The 27,785-nt window shown below is 42.6% G+C and overlaps 3 protein-coding genes across 3 annotated transcripts in view; all 3 read left to right on the top strand.

The window, feature by feature from the left end:
- The first annotated feature begins 2,265 nt into the window (after nt 1-2,265).
- Nucleotides 2,266-27,785, top strand: part of LOC130298252 (zinc finger protein 850-like) — a 411,906-nt gene continuing 386,386 nt past the window's right edge. Inside the window, exons 1-3 of the mRNA XM_056551174.1 lie at nt 2,266-2,346; nt 2,821-2,968; nt 3,319-3,498. Coding sequence (XP_056407149.1) covers nt 2,891-2,968; nt 3,319-3,498 — 258 coding nt within the window. The 5' untranslated portion in view covers nt 2,266-2,346; nt 2,821-2,890. The remainder of the gene's footprint in view (nt 2,347-2,820; nt 2,969-3,318; nt 3,499-27,785) is intronic.
- On the top strand, nt 3,454-14,381 carry LOC130298263 (oocyte zinc finger protein XlCOF7.1-like). The gene is made up of 5 exons (XM_056551194.1): nt 3,454-3,553; nt 6,162-6,288; nt 6,372-6,436; nt 6,603-7,071; nt 13,453-14,381. Exons 1-5 carry the CDS (start codon nt 3,542-3,544, stop codon nt 14,277-14,279), a joined length of 1,500 nt encoding a protein of 499 aa, XP_056407169.1. The 5' UTR covers nt 3,454-3,541; the 3' UTR covers nt 14,280-14,381.
- Nucleotides 15,667-24,278, top strand: LOC130298266 (uncharacterized). The gene is made up of 2 exons (XM_056551198.1): nt 15,667-15,941; nt 21,267-24,278. Exon 2 carries the CDS (start codon nt 21,952-21,954, stop codon nt 23,017-23,019), a length of 1,068 nt encoding a protein of 355 aa, XP_056407173.1. The 5' UTR covers nt 15,667-15,941; nt 21,267-21,951; the 3' UTR covers nt 23,020-24,278.

Below are 27,785 nucleotides of genomic sequence, written 5' to 3' on the forward strand. Positions count from 1 at the left end.
ACATAATTGTCCAGAACCTGGGCAGAAAGCCAATCTGGTTTCCAGGGTTGGGACGACACTATGTCGGGAGTTTGAATCCTGACGTGGATGTTGTCCCTCCAGGTGCCCACGTTATGGACCCTTTTCATCTGGAACACGTTGTTTGTGATAAAGGGGATGGAACAGAGGGGCCCCAAGCAGAGAAGGCTAAGGGAGAAGCCTCTGAGGAGAGACCATATGTTACCACTGTGCCTCGTGTGCGGCCGTAAGGAAGGAGGTAGAAGCAGCCACCGGGACCACAATGGCGGCCATCTTAGATTGCTGTATGGAAGAAATGGCTAATACCCAGAGAAGAAATTAACCAGATGACAGGATGGGCGGGGAGGTGACCTGCAGCCCTTCACTATACAAACACGCCCCTTCCATAGATCTGCATTGAGAGGGTGTGACGGAACGAGGGGCGTGGTTGTGCCAGCACAACCCCCGCTCCAAGCATTCAGAACACTGGGGCAGCAGAGTACCCCTTTAATGGGTTAATCATTAGTGGGGAGTCCTGGCTTCTTATAGCTCCTAAGCTCTAAATCCCATATGGGGCGCAGGGTGTAAATGTACCGCATGTTCTTAATGGAGTTCTGTAGTAAAAAATAACCAACGGATAGGGGACAAGTTATAGATTGCGGGGGTCTGACTGCTGGGACCCCCTGCAATCTCTTGTAAGGGGCCACGACAGTCCGCAGGAAGGGGGCGAGCCAACCCCTGCACAGAGTGTCGGCAAAAATGCCCCCCCCCCATGTATCCTATAGAAATACATGGAGGGGGAGCTTCGGCAGCGGCTTCCTCTGGGGGTCAGATCGCCTGCTTCCTGTGAACTGCTGGTCCCCCGTACAGGAAATCGTGGGGGATCCCAGCAGTTGGACCCCCGCAATCTATAACGTATCCCCTATACTTTGAAAAGGGGATGTTATTTTTCACTGCACTAGTCCTTTATGGGTTAATAACATCCCCAATAATCCTGATCTGATGGTGGGACATACATACCTGCATCTGTAGAGGAACCGTGTGCTTACAGGACCTGCGATGATGTCACCGTCATGTGATCTGTCACATGGAGGAGGAGGGGGTCACATGATCAGGGGCTGCTGCTCTGAGAGATCTCCACACACAACACAACAGCAGTGACTGCCCCACCAGGACCTGCTCTGTATCTGCTACATGCTGGAGGTGTAGGATCTGTGATGATGTCATGTGACCAGTACATTTGGGGGGGGGGGGGGGCAAAGTTTAGCAGTGAATAAGTGACTGTGGCTGAAGGACCTGTGGGGAGGATCATGTGACAGTAGTGGGCGGGGCTGAGCAGTGCAGGGTAGGAGAGATTGTAGTTGAAGGACCTGTGATAATGGTCATGTGACAGTAGAGTACTGTATACACTGAGCAGATGAGCCTAGAGCAGCAGCCCCCGATCATGTGACTGATCACATGACGGTGACATCATCGCAGGTCCTGTAAGTACACAGCTCCTCTACAGATACAGGTATGTGTGTTCTCTCCCTGTCAGGATTCTCTTACGTCCCTCCAGCAGCACAGATGGTATATTCCTCCCCCCGCACACTGGTATGACCCATGCATTGTACTGACAATATCCCCTCATCCTGTGATTTCTCCTTTGGGGATTATTTTTATGTATTTTTGTGTTTATTACTATAATATTATTTTATCTTTGCTCCTGGTGAGAGAAGGGTTAATATATTGTCTTGTTTCTGCTGCTGTTTGTGTTATTCCGCCATCTTTACTCATTTCCTATATCTCCGCCCAGTTGGCCCCCAGCTAGAAGCCCCGCCCTCCTGTCCTTGTGGCCCTATTCCTGTTATGTCTTTACCTCTAATATGTCAGGTTCTTCTTCTCCTTCTGGTTCTCTCCCCGCGGTGTCCACATGTCTCCCCGGCCGCCGCCATCTTGTAGAAGGAGGTTTATGGAGATCTGACATCACGAGGGGTGTGACTGTGATATCACGAGTGTGTGTGGCTGTGATATCACGAGGGGGTGTGGCTGTGATATCATGAGGGGTGTGGCTGTGACATCAGGAGAGGGTGTGGCTGTGACATCACGAGGGTGTGTGGCTGTGACATCACGAGGGGGTGTGGCTGTGACATCACGAGGGTGTGTGTGGCTGTGACATCACGAGGGGTGTGGCTGTGACATGACACAATGAACCCCTATAAAGGTGACTCCGCCCCCAGACATCTTCTCCTCTCTCTGGGGGAGGGGACAGACATTGATCTATAGCTAAAATACAGTAAAATGATACATTAACCCTTCATCTCCCACATCCTATAAATCTTCCCATCTCCTCCGGCTCTGGTGTCCAAGGTGATAGATTAGTCGCCATCCATGAGTCTCATGATAGATTCTACCAGACGTGGCCCCCGTGGATGTGATTCCAGGATCCTGTGGAGTCGCCGTCCTGTTGTGTCCTCCAGCGTGTTCTCTGCTATATTGCTGGGTCATGTGATTGGTCGTCCATTCCCGCCTTATGCTCCTCCCCCCCTTGTTCCCCTTCACCCTCTATCCTCCCTTTTTCTTCTCTTTTCTTTACGTTTACCTTCTTGTCTTTCTTTTCGTGTTCTCGGTGTTTGTTCTTCTGTATTTGATTCTTTGCCGCCAAAGATTCTGAAAGATTTTCTGGTAAATTTCCGAGGACGTCATCATAGAGGAGAACTCATCCGAAATCATTGTGACTATAATGTCTCCTCAGATGTTTCCCCAGATTATCTCCAGGAAATGGATTTTATTTCTCCATAGAATCTGGTGCGGTTTATCATCGTCTCCTCTTCTTCCCTTCAGGTTTCTCCAATCCAGGATCCTCTGCTGATATCTTCTATATAAGAGAATTCTCCTGGATGACCCATCAACCATGGAGAGAGACAGGAACAAGATGGCCGACAGGATCATAAACCTCACCCTACAGATACTCTTCCGGCTTACTGGAGAGGTGAGGGATTCTGGGAGTGATGTCACATGACCTCATTCTTATTTATGGAATAACAGATGGATATGACTGGAGAGGTGAGGGATTCTGGGAGTGATGTCACATGACCTCATTCTTATCTATGTAATAACAGATGGATATGACTGGAGAGGTGAGGGATTCTGGGAGTGATGTCACATGACCTCATTCTTATCTATGTAATAACAGATGGATATGACTGGAGAGGTGAGGGATTCTGGGAGTGATGTCACATGACCTCATTCGTATCTATGTAATAACAGATGGATATGACTGGAGAGGTGAGGGATTCTGGGAATGTATGTAGTGATATTAATGTGTCTTACCATACATAGGATTACACAGTAGTGAAGAAGTCCTCTAGTGGGCGCTGTCAGGCCCCTGTGTGTGAAGGATGGGGAAGAACCCTGAGCCCAATCCCGGGGCCCCCACCTCACTCCCTGATACATGAGGAAATGGATGAACAGAAGATCCTAGAACTCATCAACAAGATGATGGAGCTGCTGACTGAAGAGGTGACCCTGCTGGGACATTATACAGTAATGGAGGGGTCTGGTGATGACTGGAGAGGTGACACTGCTGGGACATTATACAGTAATGGAGGGGTCTGGTGATGACTGGAGAGGTGACACTGCTGGGACATTATACAGTAATGGAGGGGTCTGGTGATGACTGGAGAGGTGACACTGCTGGGACATTATACAGTAATGGAGGGGTCTGGTGATGACTGGAGAGGTGACACTGCTGGGAATGCTGGGACATTATACAGTAATGGAGGGGTCTGGTGATGACTGGAGAGGTGACACTGCTGGGATATTATACAGTAATGGAGGGGTCTGGTGATGACTGGAGCGGTGACATTGCTGGGACATTATACAGTAATGGAGGGGTCTGGTGATGACTGGAGAGGTGACACTGCTGGGACATTATACAGGAATGGAGGGGTCTGGTGATGACTGGAGAGGTGACACTGCTGGGAATGCTGGGACATTATACAGTAATGGAGGGGTCTGGTGATGACTGGAGAGGTGACATTGCTGGGACATTATACAGTAATGGAGGGGTCTGGTGATGACTGGAGAGGTGACACTGCTGGGACATTATACAGTAATGAAGGGGTCTGGTGATGACTGGAGAGGTGACACTGCTGGGAATGCTGGGACATTATACAGTAATGGAGGGGTCTGGTGATGACTGGATAGGTGACACTGCTGGGACATTATACAGTAATGGAGGGGTCTGGTGATGACTGGAGAGGTGACACTGCTGGGAATGCTGGGACATTATACAGTAATGGAGGGGTCTGGTGATGACTGGATAGGTGACACTGCTGGGACATTATACAGTAATGGAGGGGTCTGGTGATGACTGGAGAGGTGACACTGCTGGGAATGCTGGGACATTATACAGTAATGGAGGGGTCTGGTGATGACTGAAGAGGTGACCCTTCTGGGACATTATACAGTAATGGAGGGGTCTGGTGATGACTGGAGAGGTGACACTGCTGGACATTATACAGTAATGGAGGGGTCTGGTGATGACTGGAGAGGTGACACTGCTGGACATTATACAGTAATGGAGGGGTCTGGTGATGACTGGAGAGGTGACACTGCTGGGACATTATACAGTAATGGAGGGGTCTGGTGATGACTGGAGAGGTGACACTGCTGGGACATTATACAGTAATGGAGGGGTCTGGTGATGACTGGAGAGGTGACACTGCTGGGACATTATACAGTAATGGAAGGGTCTGGTGATGACTGGAGAGGTGACACTGCTGGGACATTATACAGTAATGGAGGGGTCTGGTGATGACTGGAGAGGTGACACTGCTGGGACATTATACAGTAATGGAGGGGTCTGGTGATGACTGGAGAGGTGACACTGCTGGGACATTATACAGTAATGGAGGGGTCTGGTGATGATTGGAGAGGTGACACTGCTGGGACATTATACAGTAATGGAGGGGTCTGGTGATGACTGGAGAGGTGACACTGCTGGGAATGCTGGGACATTATACAGTAATGGAGGGGTCTGGTGATGACTGGAGAGGTGACACTGCTAGGACATTATACAGTAATGGAGGGGTCTGGTGATGACTGGAGAGGTGACTCTGCTGGGACATTAAACAGTAATGGAGGGGTCTGGTGATGACTGGAGAGGTGACACTGCTGGGACATTATACAGTAATGGAGGGGTCTGGTGATGACTGGAGAGGTGACACTGCTGGGACATTATACAGTAATGGAGGGGTCTGGTGATGACTGGAGAGGTGACACTGCTGGGAATGCTGGGACATTATACTGTAATGGAGTGGTCTGGTGATGACTGGAGAGGTGACACTGCTGGGACATTATACAGTAATGGAGGGGTCTGGTGATGACTGGAGAGGTGACACTGCTGGGAATGCTGGGACATTATACTGTAATGGAGTGGTCTGGTGATGACTGGAGAGGTGACACTGCTGGGACATTATACAGTAATGGAGGGGTCTGGTGATGACTGGAGAGGTGACACTGCTGGGACATTATACAGTAATGGAGGGGTCTGGTGATGACTGGAGAGGTGACACTGCTGGGACATTATACAGTAATGGAGGGGTCTGGTGATGACTGGAGAGGTGACCCTGCTGGGACATTATACAGTAATGGAGGGGTCTGGTGATGACTGGAGAGGTGACACTGCTGGGAATGCTGGGACATTATACAGTAATGGAGGGGTCTGGTGATGACTGGAGAGGTGACACTGCTGGAACGTTATACAGTAAAGGAGGGGTCTGGGGATGACTGGAGAGGTGACACTGCTGGGACATTATACAGTAATGGAGGGTTCTGGTGATGACTGGAGAGATGACACTGCTGGGAATGCTGGGACATTATACAGTAATGGAGGGTTCTGGTGATGACTGGAGAGATGACACTGCTGGGAGTGCTGGGACATTATACAGTAATGGAGGGGTCTGGTGATGACTGGAGAGGTGACACTGCTGGGAATGCTGGGACATTATACAGTAATGGAGGGGTCTGGTGATGACTGGAGAGGTGACACTGCTGGGAATGCTGGGACATTATACAGTAATGGAGGGGTCTGGTGATGACTGGAGAGGTGACACTGCTGGGACATTATACAGTAACACCACTGGAGGGGTTGTGGTGATGACTGTATCATTGTGTGTCAGGTTCCTATAAGGTGTCAGGACGTGGCGGTCTATTTCTCCATGGAGGAGTGGGAGTATGTAGAAGGACACAAGGATCAGTACAAGGATCAGGTCATGATGGAGGATCAGCAGCCCCTCACATCACCAGGTAATAGACATGACTATATACACACGTCCTCTCATTATTTGTATGTAAAGAATGAATTCAGTCTCTGTATGTGTTCCCTACAGTCAGATCCAGTAAGAGAACAGCACCAGAGAGGTGTCCACATCCTCTTCTTCCACAGGATGATCAGGTAGATGGAGATATTCCCTATGATCTGTAGAAGGGCTGTGAAGCTCTTGTGGTCAGTCCCCTCACCCTCCATGACTCCTCATCTCCTGCTCATCTATAACATCCCACGTGACTTCTCCTACTGTCTGATGACTTTTACAATATTTCTTCCATATCTTATGAATCAGGGAGAAGGTCCAAACAATATTAATGCTCCAGAGACAGATGTGAGCTGTGATGAGAAGTATAAGGAGGACATTCCTATAGGGAAAGAGTTCATCTATATTAATGCTACAGACATAAGGAAAGAAGAAGAGACAGATTTGAGCAGTGATGAGCAGTATAAGGAGAACATTCAAACAGAGAAAGATCTGATCTATATTAATGCTACAGACATAAGGAAAGAAGAAGAGACAGATGTGAGCGGTAATGAGCAGTATAAGGAGAACATTCAAACAGAGAAAGATCTGATCTATATTAATGCTACAGACATAAAGGAAGAAGAAGAGACATATGTGAGCGGTGATCAGCAGTATAAAAAGGACATTCCTACAGGAGTAGATCTGATCTATATTAATACTACAGACATAAAAGGAGAGACAGATGTGAGTGGCGATGAGCAGTATAAGGAGGACATTCCTACAGGTAACCGCCTAGGTGAGTAGTAACCACTTAATGCAGATTCTGCTCAGTTACCGGTTGTAATATGCTTTTATGGACTCCGATGGAAAAAAAAAATATTTAAAATTATCTTTAGCCTTCCAGTACTCGTCAGCTGCTGTATGCTGCTGAGAAAGCTGTGTAGTTCTTTTCAGTCTGACCACACTGCTCTCTGCTGACATCTCTGTCCAGGGCAGGAACTGTCCAGAGCAGGAGAGGTTAAAAACAAACAAATAAACAAATGTTTATCTCTAGGACAGGCTAGGTGGGCTCTCTTCTTCTCCTGATTTTTTTTATCTTGGCTAAGGCCGGGTTCAAAAGGCTGAAAAAGTGCAGAAAAAACACAGAGAAAACACGGCGACATTCCGCAGATTAGAATGCTCCGATAGCCGATAGGACCACTCAGAAATGCGGCGTCTCATAGACTGTAATGTATTTCCGAGCGGAATCTGCAGAAAGAATACACAAGTCTATCTGGACAAGATCTGTAAATTCCATCGTGTGCACAGTGCAGCAGAATCTTATTGAAGTCGCTTTGACAGCACATAGACTAAAATCCAAGGATCACTCTAGAGGTCCATGTAGCAGAAGCTCCAGACTGACTGTAAGGCAATTAGTGACACCCTCCTTGAAGATCAGGCGAGGGTATGGTTGTCCACCCACAACTTGATTCCCTGCACTTCTACCCAAAAAAATGGCTCCCCTGTATATTGGGCCCTACCACGTACTTTGACAGGTTAACCCGGTTTCCTATGGACTTAACCTCGCGCCCTCCATGCGGACTTCAAAGGTCGTATAGATTTTATTCTTAACCACTAAAGGCGTACCTGTACGTCCTGATTCCCATTACCGGGGTCTAAACCGTTCTCCCGAGCAGAGAAAGCTTCAAACCCCATGGGTCCCAACTGCTATCAGCAGCCGGGAACCAAGGTTAATGCCGGGCACGGCCGTTCGGGCCGATGCCCGGCATTAACGCTTTAGACGCCACAATCAAAGTTTATCACGGCGTCTAAAACAAAACCAGAAGTATCCCGGCAGCTCAGCGTAGCTGATCTGGACTATTGCGACAAAATCGTGATGTCCCATCAGCTTACTGGACGGCGGGAGGGTCCTCACCTACCTCCTCGTCGTCCCATTGGTGATCTACTGCTTCATGCCTGCTTAGCAGGCTGGAGCAGCAGAGTGCTGATAACACTGATTAATGCTATGCTATGGTATAGCATTGATCAGTGTTTGCAATCAAAAGATTGCATGTTGTAGCTCCCTGTGAGGGGGTAAAAAATGGTTTAAAAAAAAATAAGCGAATAAATGTGAATCACCCCCCCCCCTTTTCCAATTTTTTTAAATAAAATGATGTAATAAAAAAAAAAAATCTAATGTGGTACTGCCATGTGCGTAAAAGGGTCAAAATTAGTTATAGGGGTCAAAAGTAATGTCATTACAAAGTGCAATTGGTGACGCAAAAAACAAGTCATATGTGTCTATAGGGGGGAAATTACGTGTTATGATTATTATCTTCTAAAAATCATAACACGTAATTTCCCCCCTATAGACACATATGACTTGTTTTTTGCGTCACCAATTGTACTTTGTAATGACATTACTTATTTTAAATCAATAACAATAAGGAGGAAAATTGCAAAAATGAAAATTGTTTTGATTCCTTTAAGGAGTTAAAGTTGTTGTTATGCAATCACTACACCTCACTACACCTTGACAGGGTCGGATTATGAGGTCTGCAGTATCCTTGACTCCCATATGTCCAGGGGCGGCCTCCAGTATCTAATCCTCTGGAAAGGCTATGGAGCAGAGGAATGGTCCTGGTTCCAGCTACAGATGTACGTTCTCCTGCCCTTCTCCGTGCCTTTCATGCTTAATCCCTTCACAAATCTGTTGCTCCCCTATGTGGAGGGTTAGTTTAGAGGTGGGTACTGTGAGGGCTCTTGCCTTTCCTTTGCTCCACTGCTGGTTTCTCAGACAGCAAAACCTCAGCTGTTATTATTGAGCAGCTACTTATTTCCCTGGCTACCTTTTAATCAGCCAGCCCCTTCCCTGCTGGGTCCTGGCTATTTAACGGCAACAGTTCAAAGACCACGGAAGGGCAGAGGCAGTCTGACCTCCAAGCGCGTTACTGTTGTTCCTGATTGTGATTCCATTTATGACCCTGGTCTGGCTGACATCCACTCTGGTTCCTAATCCTGGTTCTGACTTTTGGGTGTCCTGACTTTGGCTATTCCGGAGTACCAGCTTTGGTTCCTGACCCCTGGCTGTGTGTTTGACCTAGTTTCCAGTTTATTTTTGTTTTAACCCTTTAACCCCTTAAAGACCAGGGTTTTTTCTGTTTTTGCACTTTTATTTTTTCCTCCTTACCTTTAAAAAATCATAACTCTTTAAAATGTGCACCTAAAAAGCCATATTATGGCTTATTTTTTGCACCACCACTTCTACTTTGTAAGGACATCAGTAATTTTACCCATAAATCTATGATGAAATGGAAAAGAAATCATTGTGCGACAAAATTGAAGAAAAACCACCATTTTGTAAATTTTGGGGGTTTACGTTTGTACGCAGTAAATTTTTCGGTAAAAATGACACCTTCTCTTTATTCTGTAGGTCCATACGATTATAATGATCCCCTATTATATAGGTTTGATTTTGTCGGACTTCTGGAAAAAATCATAACTACATGCAGGAAAATGTATACGCTTAATATTGTCATCTTCTGACACCTATAACTTTTTATTTTTCCACGTACGGGGCGGTATGAGGGCTCATTCTTTTTGCACCGTGATCTGAAGTTTTTAGCGGTACCATTTTTGTATTGATTGGACTTTTTGATCGCTTTTTATTCATTTTTTCATTATATAAAAAGTGACCAAAAATGCGATATTTCGGACTTTGGAATTTATTTGCGTTTACCCCATTGACCGTGCGGTTTAATTAACAAAATATTTTTATAATTTGGACATTTCCGCACGCGGCGATACCACATATGTTTATTTTTATTTACACTTTTTTTTAATGGAAAAAGGGGGTGATTCAAACTTTTATTAGGGAAGGGGTTAAATGATCTTTATTCACTTTTTTTTTTTCACTTTCTTTTTTGCAATGTTATAACTCCCATAGGAGACTATAACACTGCGCACACTGATCTCTTATACTGATCATTGTTATCCCATAGGGGCCTATAACACTGCACACACTGATCTCTTACACTGATCATTGTTATCTCATAGGGGACTATACCACTGCACACACTAATCTTTTACACTGATCATTGTTATCCCATAGGAGACTATAACACTGCACACACTAATCTCTTACACTGATCATTGTTATCCCATAGGGGACTATAACACTGCACACACTGATCTTTTACATTGATCATTGTTATCCCATAGGATAACATTGATCAATGATTCTGCTGCTTGACTACTCATGCCTGGATCTCAGGCACTGAGCAGTCATTCAGCGAGCGGCACCAGGAGGCAGGTAGGGGGACCCTCCTTGTGTCCTACAGCTGTTCAGGATGCCGCGATTTCACTGCAGCGGTCCAGAACAGCCCACTGAGCTAGCTGGGGGTAGTTTAGTTTCACTTTAGATGCGGCGATCAACTTTGAACGCTGCATCTAAAGGGTTAATAGCATGCGGCACCACGATCAGTGCCACGCGCTATTAGTTACTGGTCCCGGCTGTGGTCCCGCTTTATAGAAAGGGAGGAGACTCGGGGCATACAGGTACTCCCTTGGTCTTTAACAGGTTAATGATGTAGCCAGTTATAATTTTTACATCTTTTATTTTTTCCTCCTCGCCTGTTTATAGACACAGACATGTATTTTGCCGGATCCACTGTACGTGATAATGAAATCCTTAATTTCTTCATTTCCATAAAATCTTCTATAAAACTTGAAAAAATGATTGTGAGGTGAAACTGAAAAGAAAATGCAATTTTGCTAATTTGATTCTTAGGTCAATACGATTTAAACGATTCCCAATTTACATATTTTTTTATGACTAGTTTAAAAAATTTTTTTATAAAAAAAAATAAAATAAAATAAAAAAAAAATATATATATATGCTTAAATATGCCCTGAGCTTACTCCTTTTAATCCCCATAGCAAACCTCTGCTAAACTGGGTGTTTCCCGAGACAGGTGTCATCAGAGAGGACTTAGACAGAAAAGAACAACCTTAACTTCAGAAGCTCATAAGTACTGAAAGGATTAAGATTTTTTAATAGAAGTAATTTATAAATCTGTTTAACTTTCTGGAGCCAGTTGATATATTAAAAAAAGTTTTTTTCTCGATAACCCCTTTAACCTTTCCTAAAGTGACAAGGCTTTCTTCACACATTACACAGTATAATACATGGTAAACATATGTTCATGGGGGGGGCAGGTGCAAGTGGGGGGCCCAGGGGACACTGAGGGGAGGTTGCCCAACAGGACAGCAAGGGTACTTGGTAATAACTCCCATACTGCGCCACCACATGTTACTCCGCCCACAGACACCTTATCCCCTACCCATAGGATAGGAGATAAGATGTCTGATCACGGGGGTCCTGCAGCTGTGATCTCCGTGCAACACCCGGCATTCTAAACAGTATGTTAACAACGCCGAGTTTGGGCGGCCGGGATGTGACGTTATGTCACGCCCCCTCCATTCATGTCTATGGGAGGGGGCGTGGCATGATGTCACATCTCCGGCCGCCCAAACCAAGCATTCTGAAAAAAAACTTTCAGAACGTCGGGTGCTGCAGGGAGATCGTGGCGGTCCCCAGTGGTAGGACCCCCACAATCAGACATCTTATCCCCTATCTTTTTTATCCTGTGGGCGGAGTACACCTTTAAAATTCCCGGTAGAGGGATGCACTGGGATTGGGATCACGCGGGACCCAACTCCAAATACGCAGACGGTCAGGAGGCTGCTGCGGGCGGGCAGTCAGGCACTATGGCTGCGGGTCTCACACTCAGAGTGCCCCTCCCAATAGTCTCCTCCCCCTGCCACCGGCTAAGGTGTCATTTTTACTGAAAAGTGCTCTGCATAGAAATGGAAAGTTTACATGGGGAGTATGTGCAGAGCATTGCACCCTAGTGTCTGTACATTCCTATGTTAGCGGACGGGATTGGACAAACATTTTAGTGGGAGTGGAGCAAACATCCTACGGGTGTGGGCGGGATTGGTAAAAAAAAAATCATTGGGAGCGGGCGGGAGTGGGATTGAACAACCAGTTCTGCGCAGGCTCTAGTTCCCGGTTTAGGTTGTATTGTGTCTGTAGTCAGTGACTGTGTTATGCAGCTGTCCTCACTCTGTATACATCATGCTGTGCTGAATGGGATTTTGTCATAGACTTCCATGGTCTGTACTTACACTGTACGGCTCTTTACTCACTTTTTACTAAAATAAGTTTAAATAAAAAAAAAAACTGAGTAAGGCTGGATTCACACTACGTTTTTTTCCCATACGGGAGCGCATACGGCAGAGGGGAGCTAAAAGCTCGCGCTCCCGTATGTCACCGTATGCGCACCCGTATGTCATTCATTTCAATGAGCCGACCGGAGTGAAACGTTCGGTCGGCTCATTTTTGCGCCGTATGCGCTTTTACAACCGGACCTCAAACCGTGGTTGACCACAGTTTTAGGTCCGGTTGTAAAAGCGCATATGGCGCAAAAATGAGCCGACCGGACCGAACGTTTCACTCCGGTCGGCTCATTGAAATGAATGACATACGGGAGCGCATACGGTGACATACGGGAGCGCGAGCTTTTAGCTCCCCCCTGCCGTATGCGCTCCCGTATGGGAGAAAACGTAGTGTGAACCCAGCCTAAAAGATAACGCTCTGTTATACATACCGATCGTACCAACCTGATCTATGAGGAGAACAAGTCAATTTTACTGCACATAACATGATTGCTAGGACTCTGCCGGGACTCTGCTATTCATACAGCCTGTCTATGGTCGGCTCTAATGGATCAATGCAGTAAATACTGTACTGATCTGTATGAGCAATCCAATGACTGCTCATACAAGTCCTATAGAAGGACCAAAAAGTGTAAAAAAAATAAAATAAAAAAAACATTCAAAAGATGTTTTTTGTAATTGTTTTTAAAAAGTAGTAAAGTGTAACCAAAACTATGCAAATTAGATATCGCTGTGATTGTATGGACCAGACTTATATTTTCATGCACAGTTGATACAATGTAAGATCCGTCCCACAAAACAACAAGCTCTCAAACGCAATGTAGATGGAAAAATAAGAGTTATAGCTATGAGGAGAGGAGGAAAAAATTAAAACACAAAAGCTTAAGGATTGTTAAGGGGTTAATAAGGGTTGTTAAGGGGTTAATATTAATAATAAAATCTGTGTTATTCTTGGCAGATTCTTGTACCAGGAGATCAGAGGAGAATCTTCTATCTTCAGATTATAAAGCAGATGATGATATCACACAAGATACATATGAAGAACATTCCATTATCCCAGATACACCCTCAGCCCTTCACAGCCAAGATCTGTCATCTCATCCTTATATACAGGTCCTGTCTTCTCAGTCATCACAGGATGTTCAGCAAAATAAAAGTCACAGAAGGGGTGTTGGACATCAACAAGCTCTTACAGTATATAAACCATATTCATGCTCAGAATGTTGGAAATGTTATACTTCTAAATTCGATCTCATTGTACATCAAAGAACTCACACAGGAGAGAAGCCATTTTCATGCTCAGAATGTGGGAAATGTTTTACTTCTAATTCAGGTCTTGTTCAGCATCAAATAACTCACACAGGAGAGAAGCTGTTTTCATGTTCAGAATGTGGGAAATGTTTTACTATTAAATCAAGTCTTGTTAGACATCAAATAACTCACACAGGAGAGAAGCCATTTTCATGTTCAGAATGTGGGAAATGTTTTGCTCTTAAGCCAACTCTTTATAAACATCAAATAACTCACACAGGAAAGAAGCCATTTTCATGTTCAGAATGTGGTAAATGTTATACTGAGAAAGCAACTCTTGTTTACCATCAAAGAACTCACACAGGGGAGAAGCCATTCTCATGTACAGACTGTGGAAAATGTTTTGCTAAGAAATCAATTCTTCGTGAACATAAACGAACTCACACAGGGGAGAAGCCATTTCCATGTGCAGAATGTGGGAAATGTTTTACTCAACAATCAAGTCTTGTTAATCATAAAAGAACTCACACATGAGAGAAGCCAATTCAGAGCAGTAAATGATGCAGACAACACATCTATATATTATCCATGTACATAGGATATCTGACATTTATACATATATCATATACTGCATCTCCAAACTTGTTACCAATTGTTAATAAAAGTTTTCTTTCTTATATTATTTATTATTCTTATATTCATCTCCGCACACTGGACTTATAATAAATGTAATATTGTCCCTGGCGTTGTATATAGGGAATGTAACACGTCAGTGTTGTCCCCGCCCCCTTCTCATTATGATTATAGAGACTTTAATTCAAGGCATCAGACAGGATCCGCGCGTCTCCCTTGTAGATCGTCTCTTCTGAACATAAGACGCTGCAGATACTTTTATTTATCACAAACCCTAGACCAGCGTTTCCCGTCTTGACGTCTATTTTCGGTCTCAGATCATAAAATCCATTTTTCTATATGAGAAGTCGTCAATATCTCAGCGTCCCCCGGGTTCAGTAAACATCGGTGTAATTCTTTTCCTTTTCTTTGTCCTCCCCGGGGTATAAAATCCCTAGAGATCTGATCACATCTGGTACAAGATCTCTTTACTTCACACTTTGCGCCATTATTACACGGATTGAAGACCCAGTTACACGCTCGTAAATTCCCATATATGTCGTGGATTGGAAGGATAAAGGTTCTTAAATCTTATATTTACCAATAATATTTTATATTTGTACAGTCCGTCCCTATCATAGTACGGAATTGTTATTTCTCTTCTATCCGATGGTTATTTAGTAATTTTGTTATGATTCAGAAGAGACCACGTGTCCCGTATAGACGCTCACCCTGAAGACATTTGTAATATCATAATTAACAAATTTAACAAAGCTTACTTACCCCTAACATAAGACCATATGTAATCATTGATAAGAGATCACTGTATTTTATATACTGAAGGTTAGTGAAAGTCAAGATGGCTGACATGTAACCACGTGTAGTGCTCCAAATATACAACTTAGTGGTGTCAGCTATATTCTATAGTTAGTCACTAATTAGGGAGAAACAACCTAAGACCATATTTGTAGGTTGGCCGCATTACCACATAAACTGAAATAGAATCTATACATTTAAGGACTTGTTATGTATCCAATGAGGCCTAAGCTAATAGTATATAAGAAGGCCATTTGGAACAAGTAAGAGGGTAACACGAAGAAGGTAACACAAGGAAGAACAACAACATTCCCTCTGCCGGCCTCACAACTCACACTATCTCTCCTACACATGAAGGAATGCTCAAGGACCAGGAGATATGAACTTTTCTATCTACAATCATTTTTATGTAAGGAACTCTTTCTTTGTACATTATTTACTCCATGCCTGTATTTAACCTCTTTGGTGTAAATTAAATATACTCTTGGATTTCTGGAAGTGGCTTGTGAAGTTTGTCCGCAAAAGCCTAAAGCTTGTCAATCAGCACGCAGGACTATTATTCTTCATACGGCGAGCCGCCTGGATGCTTCTCCTGACCTTTGCCCTCTAGTTTGCTGAGGGGGAGTTGAAGAGTGAAGAACACATGTTCACTGCAACCTATCGGGACAAAAGCTACTAAAAGAACCTAGACGCTGCTGCTGCGACAGGACACAAGCTACAAGTATACAGACCAGAGTCACGAGGGAATTTCTCCACCAAGTGAAGCAGGTAAACATGGATTTTATTACCTCTTATTCTAATAAAAGTAATTTATCTTTTCAGTTCGCTTACTGTGCAACTAATGCGGAGCTATGGACTGAATTGTATAAACAATGTGAGGAACAGAATAAGTAGATAGATAAGAAAATATTTTGTGTAAATGAGGTTCAGAAAAAGATTCACAATGTCTTACATATGGTAATTTAATGACCTGATTGTAGCCGATTTACAACCTAGACAAAGTCTTTGCATGATTAACCAAAAAACAGATAATCAACGTAACACTGCATGTGATGACGTAGAATGTGATTCGGATGACGGTGGCTGCCAAAATTGTTATTTCTTGGCTCAGCAGTTAGAACTGTATGAACAACAGTTGGATTGTAAAAACCAACTCGTGTCCAAATTATGTTCACAAGAGGTAGCCGCTCTCACCCGAGGAAAAGGTGCTCATAGGATGAATTCTTATGTACCACCAGCAGTAAATCCGGAGACAGAAGAAGCATTAAATAGAGATGAGTTAGAAAAGCGAAAATTGCAAGATAGGGCCACAAAATCACTCTAAAAATACATGACCAACACATCAAGATAGTAAAAGACATCCCGCAGTACAATGACAAAATGGATGCTTTTCATAACATTGATGTTTTTGAAACTAACACAGATAAGTACTATCTCACCGACGAGCAGAAAAATAAGATATACCGGCTGTGGCTCCCATCTCATATGGCTAACAGACTTCAGGACTCCCCTAGAGATGATGGTATTGGAAGTTTTGTGCGTGCTACAGACAGTGACAGGTTAAAACAACTAATCTTTTTTACCACTGGTGACTCCTCTCCATCACTTGATTTGATAGAAAATGTAAAAGTCACTTCACAAGAAGACCCTTTTGCGTTCTTGTTGAAGTTTGATAAGGCGTACAAAATGGTCATGACTGTGCCTGATGAAGAGGAACCACGAATTATGATCACAGCATTTGTCAGGAAATTTAAATATTTAGATCCTGTTTCACTCAAACTAGCATCAGACGCACCATCCTTGACTGATGCAGCCACATTTATTGACCACATAAGGAGATCAATAAAAGTGTCTAACATGAGAGTAAAGGTAGCGACTGTCCAGGGACATACTAATGACTGTCCTAAGACTCAGGCTAACTCTGCTAAAAATGAAAACTCTAAACAGAGAATGTACAGATCAAATATCAATTGTTACCATTGTGGTAAAAAAGGACATTTGAGATGGCAATGCAGATTGTTCCTTAGGTCGAGGGATTTTTCTCCTTGTCCTAAACAACAAAGTTTTGGAAAAGAGAATGGATTAGTGCCAACAGCTCCATCTACTGGTGAGCAGAGTCAATCTACTTCACCTTACTCCGCACTAATTAAACAAGTACAGGAACTAACTCAAAATAGTGAAGGCAAGAATGTCCAGAGACATTTAAACCCTCCTAAATGACTAGATAGGAATTAGACTTCGGAATCTTTGATGTATGTGGCTCCTATATCACTTGATGATTGTGGGAGACTATATGTCAGAGGCAGACTACAAGGCAAAGATCTGACATTCTTACTTGACACAGGGGCACAACTGAGTGTTAGTGTTGAGTGGCATAGGCCATATTCGAATTCGCGATATTTTGCGAATATATGATGAATATTCGTAATATATTCACAAAATTTGCATATTCGTAATATTCGCGTTTTAGTTTCGCATATGCAAAAATTTGCATATGCGAAAATTTGCATAAGCAAAAATTCGTGTATGCGAAAATTTGTGTATGCAAATTTTCGCATATGCGAAAATTCGTGCACCAGTCTCACACAGTAGTATTAGAGCCTTCTTTACACCACACAAGCTGGAAGCAGAGAGGGGTGATCACTGTGATGTGTACTGTGAAAAAAAAAAAATACGAATATTCATAATTTCGAATATATAGTGCTATATTCACGAATAAAATTCGCATTGCGAATATTCGCGAGCAACACTACTGAGTGTTACTAATCAATCCATGCATGTCACATCCACCTCACCTGTTTGCACTATTGTTGGCTTTAGTGGGAAACGTTATACGGCAGCTAAATTGGCTAGTAATGTTTTGTTGAGATTCCTGGCTACTTGATTATAACATTGACATCTGGCATTGTCCTAGCTCTGAGAACATTTTGGGGGCTGATGTAATGAAAGAGAGAGGTTGGGTCATTGATTTGGGGAACCAGGTTATTTGGAGAAGTACTAACCTTAAGGGTACATTCCCACACGGCGTATTTTGCTGCGTATTTGGTGCTGCGTATTTTCCTACCCATTGACTTCAACAGAGAAAATAAAATACGCAGCAGCAAATACGCAGCAATTACGCCGTGTGGGAATGTACCCTAAAAAGTCTGTGACAATAGATCCAAGTGATTTCAGTACTGTAGCTGTTATTGACTTAATTGAGGATGCCTCCGTTTGGCCAGAAATTGATTGTAATGATTTGACTCTTGTTGAATTTGTGAAAAAACTTCAGTTTTTCTGGGCGCAGTCAAAGAATGAGGTAGGAAGTTTGAAAGATGTTGAAGTTAAAATTGAAGGGCCAGATCCAAGAGCGCAGAAACAGTACAAATTGCCTCCAGATTCAATCGAGCCATTGTCCAAAATCATTGAAGAACTTCTTCAACAGGGTGTCATACGCAAATCAAATTCTGTAACAAATTCTCCATTATGGGCTGTAAAGAAACCAGACAATTCTTACAGAATGCTTCTGGATTTGCATATGATCAACAAATGCACTCCAAATGTGGCGCCTATTGTTGTCGATACCCCTGACATTGTGTCTCGATTAAATGCAAAGACAACGTTTTTCTCTGTACTGGATGTCAGTAATGGTTTTTTTCAGTAAACAGATTGACAGGAATTGTCAGTACAAATTTGCTTTTACTTTCCTGGAGGAACAATATGTATTTTGCAGGTTACCGCAAGGAGCTCACATGTCACCTAGTGTGTTTCATCAGGCATTGGCAAAGGTGTTATCAAAATTCTCCAGACCAGATTGTATTTTACAATACGTTGATGATATCTTGTTGGCAACAGAGAGTAGAGAGGAACATCTCACTTTACTAGCTGAATTGTTTGATCTGTTGTACGAGTCAGGATTGAAATTGAATCCAAGAAAGGTCCAATTACTGAAGACAGAGGTTCAGTACTCTGGGGTTTTGATCAGTTCAGGGCAGAGATGACCTTTGCAGGAAAGAGTAGCAGCTGTAGGTGCATTGCCTGTTCCAACTACATTTAAAGGTTTGAGACAATTTTTAGGACTTGTCAATTTTTCCAGAGAGTTCATTGAGGGCTTTGCTGAAAAAGCTAAACGGTGGGAGTTCATTTTGCTGTTAAAGCTACAGAACACATTGTAGGGTTCAACAGACTTACTCTGCAGACTCCTTATTCCACATTGAAATTGCTTCTTGAAAAAGGTGTCCCGGGAGTGTCTCATCAAAGGTTTGCACATTGGTTGTTGTCTTTGTCACCAAAACAGATTGAAGTAGACCATAAGGCTAAATATGTGCTTCCACAGTTGATGCAATATGAAGGTAACTCTCATGAATGTCTTGAGACATTTCAGGGCGAGTGTCCATCTCTTTTCAGGAAAGAAGCAGAGGAAACTGATGAACCAGTGTATGTGGATGGTTCCAGGTTTTGTTTGATAGGACAATACTTTACCGGATATGCCATTTGGTTTCCAAAGACAGGACGAGCTATTAGATTGCCAGGACATTTTTCAGCACAGAGAGCAGAAATTGAAGCTGTTAAAAAGGTGTTGGAAATTGATGAGAAAGAGAACAATGGTCCTTTGGTTATCTATAGTGATAGTTCTTATGTTGTAAGATCACTAATAGATTACTTACCTGTGTGGAAAAAACGAGGTTTTGTGGATTCATCTAACAAAATTCTAGCTCAGGTTGATGTTTTGCAAACTATTTTTGAGCTTGCTTCTAAAAAGCCTAGTCATTATGCTATTGTCAAGATACCAGGTCATAGCAAAGGAACTAGTGATTTTGTTCTGGGGAATGAGAAGGCAGATTCTCTGGCTAAGGAAGCAGCATTGATAGGAGAAATAGTGGCAGAACCAGAACCTATGGAGGTATTACCAGTAAGAGGTAAGGAAGTAAATGTGCCTTCATTCATAGATGAGCAGATGAAGGATCAGTTCATTGTGAATTGTAAGGATAATATAACACCTCCCTTTGTTTGTGAAAATGGAGTGATGTGTTATGAGATGCAAGGAAATTTTACTTCCAGTTGTACCAAAACACTTGCAGACAGAATTTACCCGCTATAATCATGAAAGTTTAGGTCATGTGGGTCAGCAGAAATTGCTGGAGATTCTCAAAGAGAAGTTTTATTGGGAAAAAATGGAGGGTACTGTTCAAAATGTTGTGCAGTCATGTCTCATTTGTGTCCAAGTGAATCCTAGGCCTAAAGGACAAAAGCCTCCACTTCTAAGAATTGCACCTGCAGATGGTCCGTGGTCTACATTGCAGATTGACTACATAGGTCCCTTACCTTCAGGTAAACAAGGTCTCAGGTATGCTTTGGTTGTGGTAGATGTTTTTTCTAAGTGGGTAGAAGTGTTGCCTGTCAGGAAAGATGATGCATCGTCTACGGCAAGGGCATTGGTGAATCATGTATTCTGTACTTGGCGGATCCCAAGGTTTTACTGGCAAGGTCATGCAGGCTGTGTGTGCAGTACTGGGAATACGTCAACAATTTCATGTTCCATACCATCCTCAATCTGCAGGTATTGTTGAAAGAATGAACAGAACAATTAAGACGAGAATTGCGAAAATTCTTCTGGACAAAGGAAATACTTGGGTTGATGCTGTACCTTTGGTATTGATGAGTATTAGGGGAACAAGCTCTGCTACTACCCAGTATACACCTTTTGAATTAATGACAGGAAGGAAAATGCCTTTGATTTTTCCTCATGAACCGTTTTTGTCTACTCCACAGAAAGATGCTGTTGCGAGAACTAAGTGGTTGCAGGTACTTCAGGAAAATTTGAAAGCAATCCTCCCCCATACAGCATCAAGGATGCAACGCATGGTACCGCCTCATTCTTCTAAATTTGTCAAAGGAGCATCAGTGATGATTAAGACATTTAGAAAGGCGGGACCATGGGAGAGTAATTGGGAAGGTCCTTTTGAAATTCTTGACACCATGGGACAGGTCATGATTCTTGTTCAAAGAACAGAGAATACATTGAGAAATACCCGAAGGCAGCAAAAGCTGTGGGTACATTTGGATTAATGTAAATTATATGTGTCTAATTAATTTCTTTATCTATTCTTGCAGGAAAAAGGTCTGCAAGGAAAAATGGAAGAGCAAGACCATCCATTATTGGAAAAAGACCCTGCAGAGAAACATCCGTACAGGAGGCGTGACTCAACCTAGGATTCTACGTATTGATTCCATGGATGCTGATATTAAGCTTTGTGATTGTTGTGTTGTTTACAATATATCCAGAATCAATTGGAATTGATAATAAAGCAAAGGATTTGATACCGAAGACATCATTATCAATCAAATCAAGAGAAGTTCAAGAAGATCGATTGCTGACATCAGACATTGATACCTCAAAAGGTATCGTTGGAACTTTGAGATTTGGTTATGGCAACAGAGAACCACCTTGTGTGTATTTATTTTTTGAACATTCTGCAGAAATAATGGTTCACATAACAGTGGGACCAAAAATGTATTTTACACAGGCTCAAGGAACATATACACTAAATAATCAATCAGGAATATGGGAATGTCATCCAGATGATTCCATGTTTTGGTTTATAACAATCAAAGGTGATGAACCATCTCAATGGACTGGGGACGTGACAAATAACATGTTAGATACAGGAAGGATTGGGAGGTCCATGACAGAAATTTGGTATAAGACTAAGTCTTATGGCAAACTTTTGGATCCTTCTCTTCTTCCAATCTCAGCTGGAGATGGGGATTGGACTCGTAGTTGGAACTTTCAGGTGGAATGGAATTGGCTATAGTAAAAGTTTATTTTGTATTTACAGTATCCAACTCAATAGCACCTGAAGTTAGAGTCACTCCACACAGTTTTAGGAGTCAAGAAGACATAAATTCCATAGAGCTACAGTGTGGAATAAGATTACCTCTACCTCTGGGAGCATCATTGGTTTGGTCTTTTGGAAAGGTGTCTTTGGGCAGCTTTACAAACAACCAAATTCATGTACTTCATAAAAGTCAAATTGGAAATGTTTATTGGAATGGTACAAACTTTGGGTTTCAATTAGATAATCCTACACGTAAAAACACTGGGATATATGAATGTTGTGTATTAACTAGAGGACATTACAAACATTGTGACAGAGCAAATGTTAGTATTTGGTCTCTAGAAGATCATTTATGCACTGGAATTACAATCAAACCATCCAATCCTTTTCAAATTAATTACTTTCATTTCAAGCCATTGTTGAGGAATGGATCATTTGAAACCTTAGTCTGGACTTTTAACATGACAGATTGGAAGATATCCACAAGGTTTCCTCAATGTGTATCACACCTGACTAATTTGGAAATGGGACTTGCCCAATGGTTTGGACAACATCCGCTTATCACTCAAAGAGACAAGAGAGGTGTGGTTGAGGGAATCTTGGGGGGTGTTGGTACAATAGGAAGCTTACTAAACACTATGGACATAAACACACTTAAATCAGACTTGGGATCCATAGGATACATCGGTAGTAAGGGAGTAACAGTTCAGAAGGGCTTGAACCAATTATTGGAAAAAATGGTTTTAAACACTTCTACTGTGATAGGATCATCAGTGTCTCATCTCCAAGATGCAACATTGGAATTGATAGAGAGTCAACAGGAAGTTCAGGTTTCTAGAGCATGCTTGGAAATACAAGTAGAGTATTCTACTAATCTGAAGATGATGGCACAGGCTTTACAGAGTGGCGTCACACCTCTGGGATTGTTGAGAAGTCTTCCAGAAAAATATAGTTTTAGTCTAAATCATATTGACTTGTGGATAAATAAATGGTTGGGGTGTGATAAGGAAGTCTGTATTGCATCGTGAAACTCTTCACAGAGGATTGTATTGCATAAAAGGAGAATTGAAAAAATTGGAGATAGATGGGAGGGTATTCAATGTTTCCACCATAGACACAGAACGTTTAAGAACACTACCAGTACACTTTAACCTTACACAAATAGATCATTTTCCTTGGAAAACATGGACTGAAGAAATAAAGAAAGATAAAGGGTTATTGGCTATTTTAAAACAACAGTTAAAAGATTCAGAAATTATGTTTATACATCAACAGGGAGAACTAGATCAGGTTCATCATCAATGGAATGATATGTCGGGAGTTAATTGGTGGTCAAATTTTAAGAAATCTGTTAACTTATGGTCAAAATCTTCTGTACAATCCATTGCTGGGCATGTATTATCTAATCCAATAGTTATTATTGCTATTATTGTTTTATTATGTATTTTATATCAACTATTTCTTATGTTTAGGATAAGTAAATTATATAAACAAGTTAAGAAAGAAGTTAATAAGGGAGATGGAATTTTAAGGGAAATGATAAAAAGAGCACAATCTTCTCATTCCATTGTGAACATAGAGAAGAAGGCATCTCATGTCAAAGATTACCATATGGTCCCAGGGACAGTGTGATGTGATAGAGGATGACTGTGATACGAATGGAGAGTAAATGTTAAAGTTTGAATGTTATGATAAGGATATTAATCCTATCATCAGGGGGAAATGTAATATCATAATTAACATAATTAACAAAACTTACTTACCCCTAACATAAGACCATATGTAATCATTGATAAGAGATCACTTTGTATCTTATATATACTGAAGGTTAGTGAAAGTCAAGAGGGCTGTCATGTAACCACGTGTAGTGCTCCAAATATACAACTTAGTGGTGTCAGCTATATTCTATAGTTAGTCACTGGCTAGGGAAACAACCTAAGACCATATTTGTAGGTTTGCCGCATTACCACATAAGCTGAAATAGAATCTATACATTTAAGGACTTGTTATGTATCCAATGAGGCCTAAGCTACTAGTATATAAGAAGGCCATTAGAACCTAGTGGGGAGGTTAACACGAGGAGGATAACACAAGGAAGAACAACAACATTCCCTCTGCCGGCCTCACAACTCACACTATCTCTCCTACACATGAAGGAATGCTCAAGGACCAGGAGATATGAACTTTTCTATCTTCAATCATTTTATGTAAGGAACTCTTTCTTTGTACATTATTTACTCCATGCCTGTATTTAACCTTTTTGGTGTGAATTAAATATACTCTTGGATTTCTGGAAGTGGCTTGTGAAGTTTGTCCGCTAAAGCCTAAAGCTTGTCAATCAGCACGCAGGACTATTTATTCTTCAGTTATTAATGATACTTATTCTGATTGGGTGATTGTTACTAGTGGGGTATCACAGGGGTCCGTCTTGGGTCCTGTTCTATTTAATATATTAATTAATGACCTTGTAGAGGGGTTGAATAGTAAAGCAATCTTTGCAGATGATACTAAACTCTGTAAAGCGGTAAACACAATAGAGGTCAGTGCACTGCTACAAATGGATCTGGATAGGTTGGAGGTTTGGGCTGAGAAGTGGCAGATGAGGTTCAACACTGATAAATTTAAGGTAATGCACATTGGGAGGAAAAATCCGGGCTGGGATTATGTGTTAAATGGGAGAATACTTGGGACGACTGATGTGGAAAAGGAATTCGTTAACAGTAAATTTAGCTGTAGTGATCAGTGTCAGGCAAATAAAATCAGGGGGGGCATCAATAGGGACATAGATGCCCACGACAAGAAAAAAATTCTACCGCTGTACAAATCACTAGTCAGACCACACATAGAATACTGTGTACAGTACTGGTCAGACCACACATAGAATACTGTGTACAGTACTAGTCAGACCACACATAGAATACTGTGTACAGTACTGGGCACCAGTGTACAAGAAAGATATAGTGGAGCTGGAGAGGGTTCAAAGACGGACAACCAGGGTAATACAGGGAATGGGAGGATTACAGTACCCAGAAAGATTATCGGAATTAGGGTTATTTAGTTTAGAAAAAAGAAGACTTAGGGGAGACCTAATAACTATGTATAAATATATCAGGGGACAGTACAGAGATCTCTCCATGATCTATTTATACCCAGGACTGTATCTATAAGGGGGCATCCTCTACGTCTAGAGGAAAGAAGGTTTCTTCACCAGCACAGATGAGGGTTCTTTACTGTAAGAGCAGTGAGACTGTGGAATTCTCTGCCTGAGGAGGTGGTCATGGGGAACTCTGTAAAAGAGTTTAAAAGGGGTCTGGATGCATTTTTGGGGAATAATAACATTACAGGTTATGTATACTAGATTTATAGGGACAGAACGTTGATCCAGGGATTTATTCTGATGCCATATTTGGAGTCGGGAAGGAATTTTTACCTCTTGTATGAGGGTTTTTTGCCTCCTCTGGATCAACTCAGTAGGGACTCATTAGGGATATAGGTTGAACTTGATGGACTTTGGTCTTTTTTCAACCTTATGAACTATGTTACTATGTTATTTCCTCTATAAGTAGAGCGCTTCAAAGCTAGAGAAATGCTAAATTTTGAATTTTTTCATGAAATTTTTTAATTTTTCACCAAGAAATTATGCAAGTATCGACGAAAATTTACCACTAACAAAAAGTAGAATATGTCACGAAAAAACATTCTCGGAATCAGAATGAAAGGTAAAAGCATCCCAGAGTTATTAATGTTTAAAGGGGTACTACCGTGCTGACAACTTATCCCCTATCTAAAGGATAGTGGATAAGTTGCCTGATTGCGCGGGGTCCCGCTGGGGACCTCCGCAATCTCGCATGCAGCACCCCGCTCTCATCAGGTCCCGGAGCGAACATCGCTCCGGGTCTGATGACTGCCGATCACGGGGCCGGAGTATAGTGATGTCACAGCTCCGCCCCCTCAATGCAAGTCTAAGGCAGGGGCGAGACAGCTGTTTCGCCCCTGCCATAGACTTGCATTGAGGGGGCGGAGCTGTGACATCACGATCACCGGCCCCGTCATCAGACACGGAGCGGATGTTCACCCCGGGGCCTGATGAGAGGCAGGGTGCTGTGTGCGAGATCGCGGGGGTCCCCAGCAGTCCCCATCCTTTAGATAGGGGATAAGTTGTCAGCACGGTAGTACCCCTTTAAAGTGACAGTGGTCAGATGTGCAAAAAATGGCCGGGTCCTATACTGGAAATTGACTGTGTCCTTAAGGGGTTAAATGTCCTGGCATAGGTGTTATCTATCTCCCCCTGGCTCATTTCCCTTATTTAACTGGAGAAATTCAGTGTAAACGTTGTATGACTAAGGAGAAGTTTTCCCTTTTTTTTTTTTTTAGACCTTAAAAACAGCAGCAAAAACGCCAGAAAAACTGTCACCGCTTTTTTCTGCGTTTTGGCAGTTTTTTTCTGTTTTTTTTCCGGTGTGTGGAAACAGACAGTTTTGTCCCCTGTGGCAGTTTTTTTTACTGTGTTCAGGTACCGCTCTGTGGGTCGGATGCTGAGCGCCCGCTCCATGGAGTGTAAGGAGGTGATGAGTGATGTATAGCGTCACTACTCACCTCCCCCGCCGTATAGTATACAGGGGACATAGTGTACACGTGTATATTATACAGGAGCAGGGAATCCTGTCACCAGACTGATAGGACTCCCTGCTCCTATAGCCCCTTATAGCTGTATTTAGTGTATACAGAAGAGGAGATCCCCTTACCTCCCTCACTCCCTGTGGGGTCCATGTAGCTCCGCCCCTAGTGATGACATCATTTTAACAGACGGGAGGCAGAGTGGTAAGTCTGAGGCTCTGTTCACATTGTACATTTTGTATAATGTGAACAGACCCTTCTGGCAGTGTCTTCCCGGACAGGGAGACTCCAGCTGTTGCTAAACTATGACTCCCAGCATGCCCAGACAGCCAAAGGCTGGAGGCTCCCTGTTTGGGAAGACATTGCATTATGGGCGCTCTCCCGGGCGGAGTGCTCCAAAAATGTACTAACAAATTTTTTGTGGTTTTTTTTCTCGTTTCAGATGCATGTATGCAGAGGATTATGGCGGATTCGGTGGATTGCAGCGATGAACTAGATTTTTTTTCTTTTTTTTTAATAAAATGGCTAATGAGGGCTGTGGGGGAGTGTTATTTTTTAAATAAAATAATTTTTCCAATGTGTCCTGTTTTTTTAAATTTAATTTTCAGGCTTAGTAGTGGAAGCAGTCTTATTGAAGGAATCCATTACTAAACCGGGGCTTAGCGTCAGCCCCAAAAACAGCTAACGCTAACCCCCAATTATTACCTCGGTACCCACCGCCACAGTGGTGCCGGTACCAACGTGCCCCAAGTGTCAAAAATGGCGCTCCAGGGCGTAGGCGGTAACAGGCTGGCTTTATTTAGGCTGGGGAGGGCCAGTAACAATGTTCCTCGCATACCCTGGTAACCACAGGCTGTTGCTGCTTGGTTAGAATCTGGCTGAGAATAAAAATACGGGAACCCTATACGTTTTTATTTATTTATTACCCTAGACGGGAAACGCTCGTCTAGGGTTTGTGATAAATAAAAGTATCTGCAGCGTCTTATGTTCAGAAGAGACGATCTTCAAGGGAGACGCGTGGATCCTGTCTGATGCCTTGAATTAAAGTCTCTATAATCATAATGAGAAGGGGGCGGGGACAACACTGACACGTTACATTCCCTATATACAACCTCAGGGACAATATTACATTTATTATAAGTCCAGTGTGCGGAGATGAATATAAGAATAATAAATC

Source organism: Hyla sarda (assembly GCF_029499605.1).
Source record: "Hyla sarda isolate aHylSar1 chromosome 1 unlocalized genomic scaffold, aHylSar1.hap1 SUPER_1_unloc_7, whole genome shotgun sequence".
Lineage (NCBI taxonomy): Eukaryota > Metazoa > Chordata > Amphibia > Anura > Hylidae > Hyla > Hyla sarda.

Coding starts and splice junctions, on each gene's coding strand:
- LOC130298263 (XM_056551194.1), top strand. Junction 6,289..6,371: donor GCAGCCCCTCACATCACCAG/GTAATAGACATG, acceptor TGTTCCCTACAG/TCAGATCCAGTAAGAGAACA. Junction 6,437..6,602: donor TTCTTCCACAGGATGATCAG/GTAGATGGAGAT, acceptor CTTATGAATCAG/GGAGAAGGTCCAAACAATAT.
- LOC130298266 (XM_056551198.1), top strand. CDS start 21,952: ATGGAATTGGCTATAGTAAAAGTTTATTTTGTATTTACAGTATCCAAC.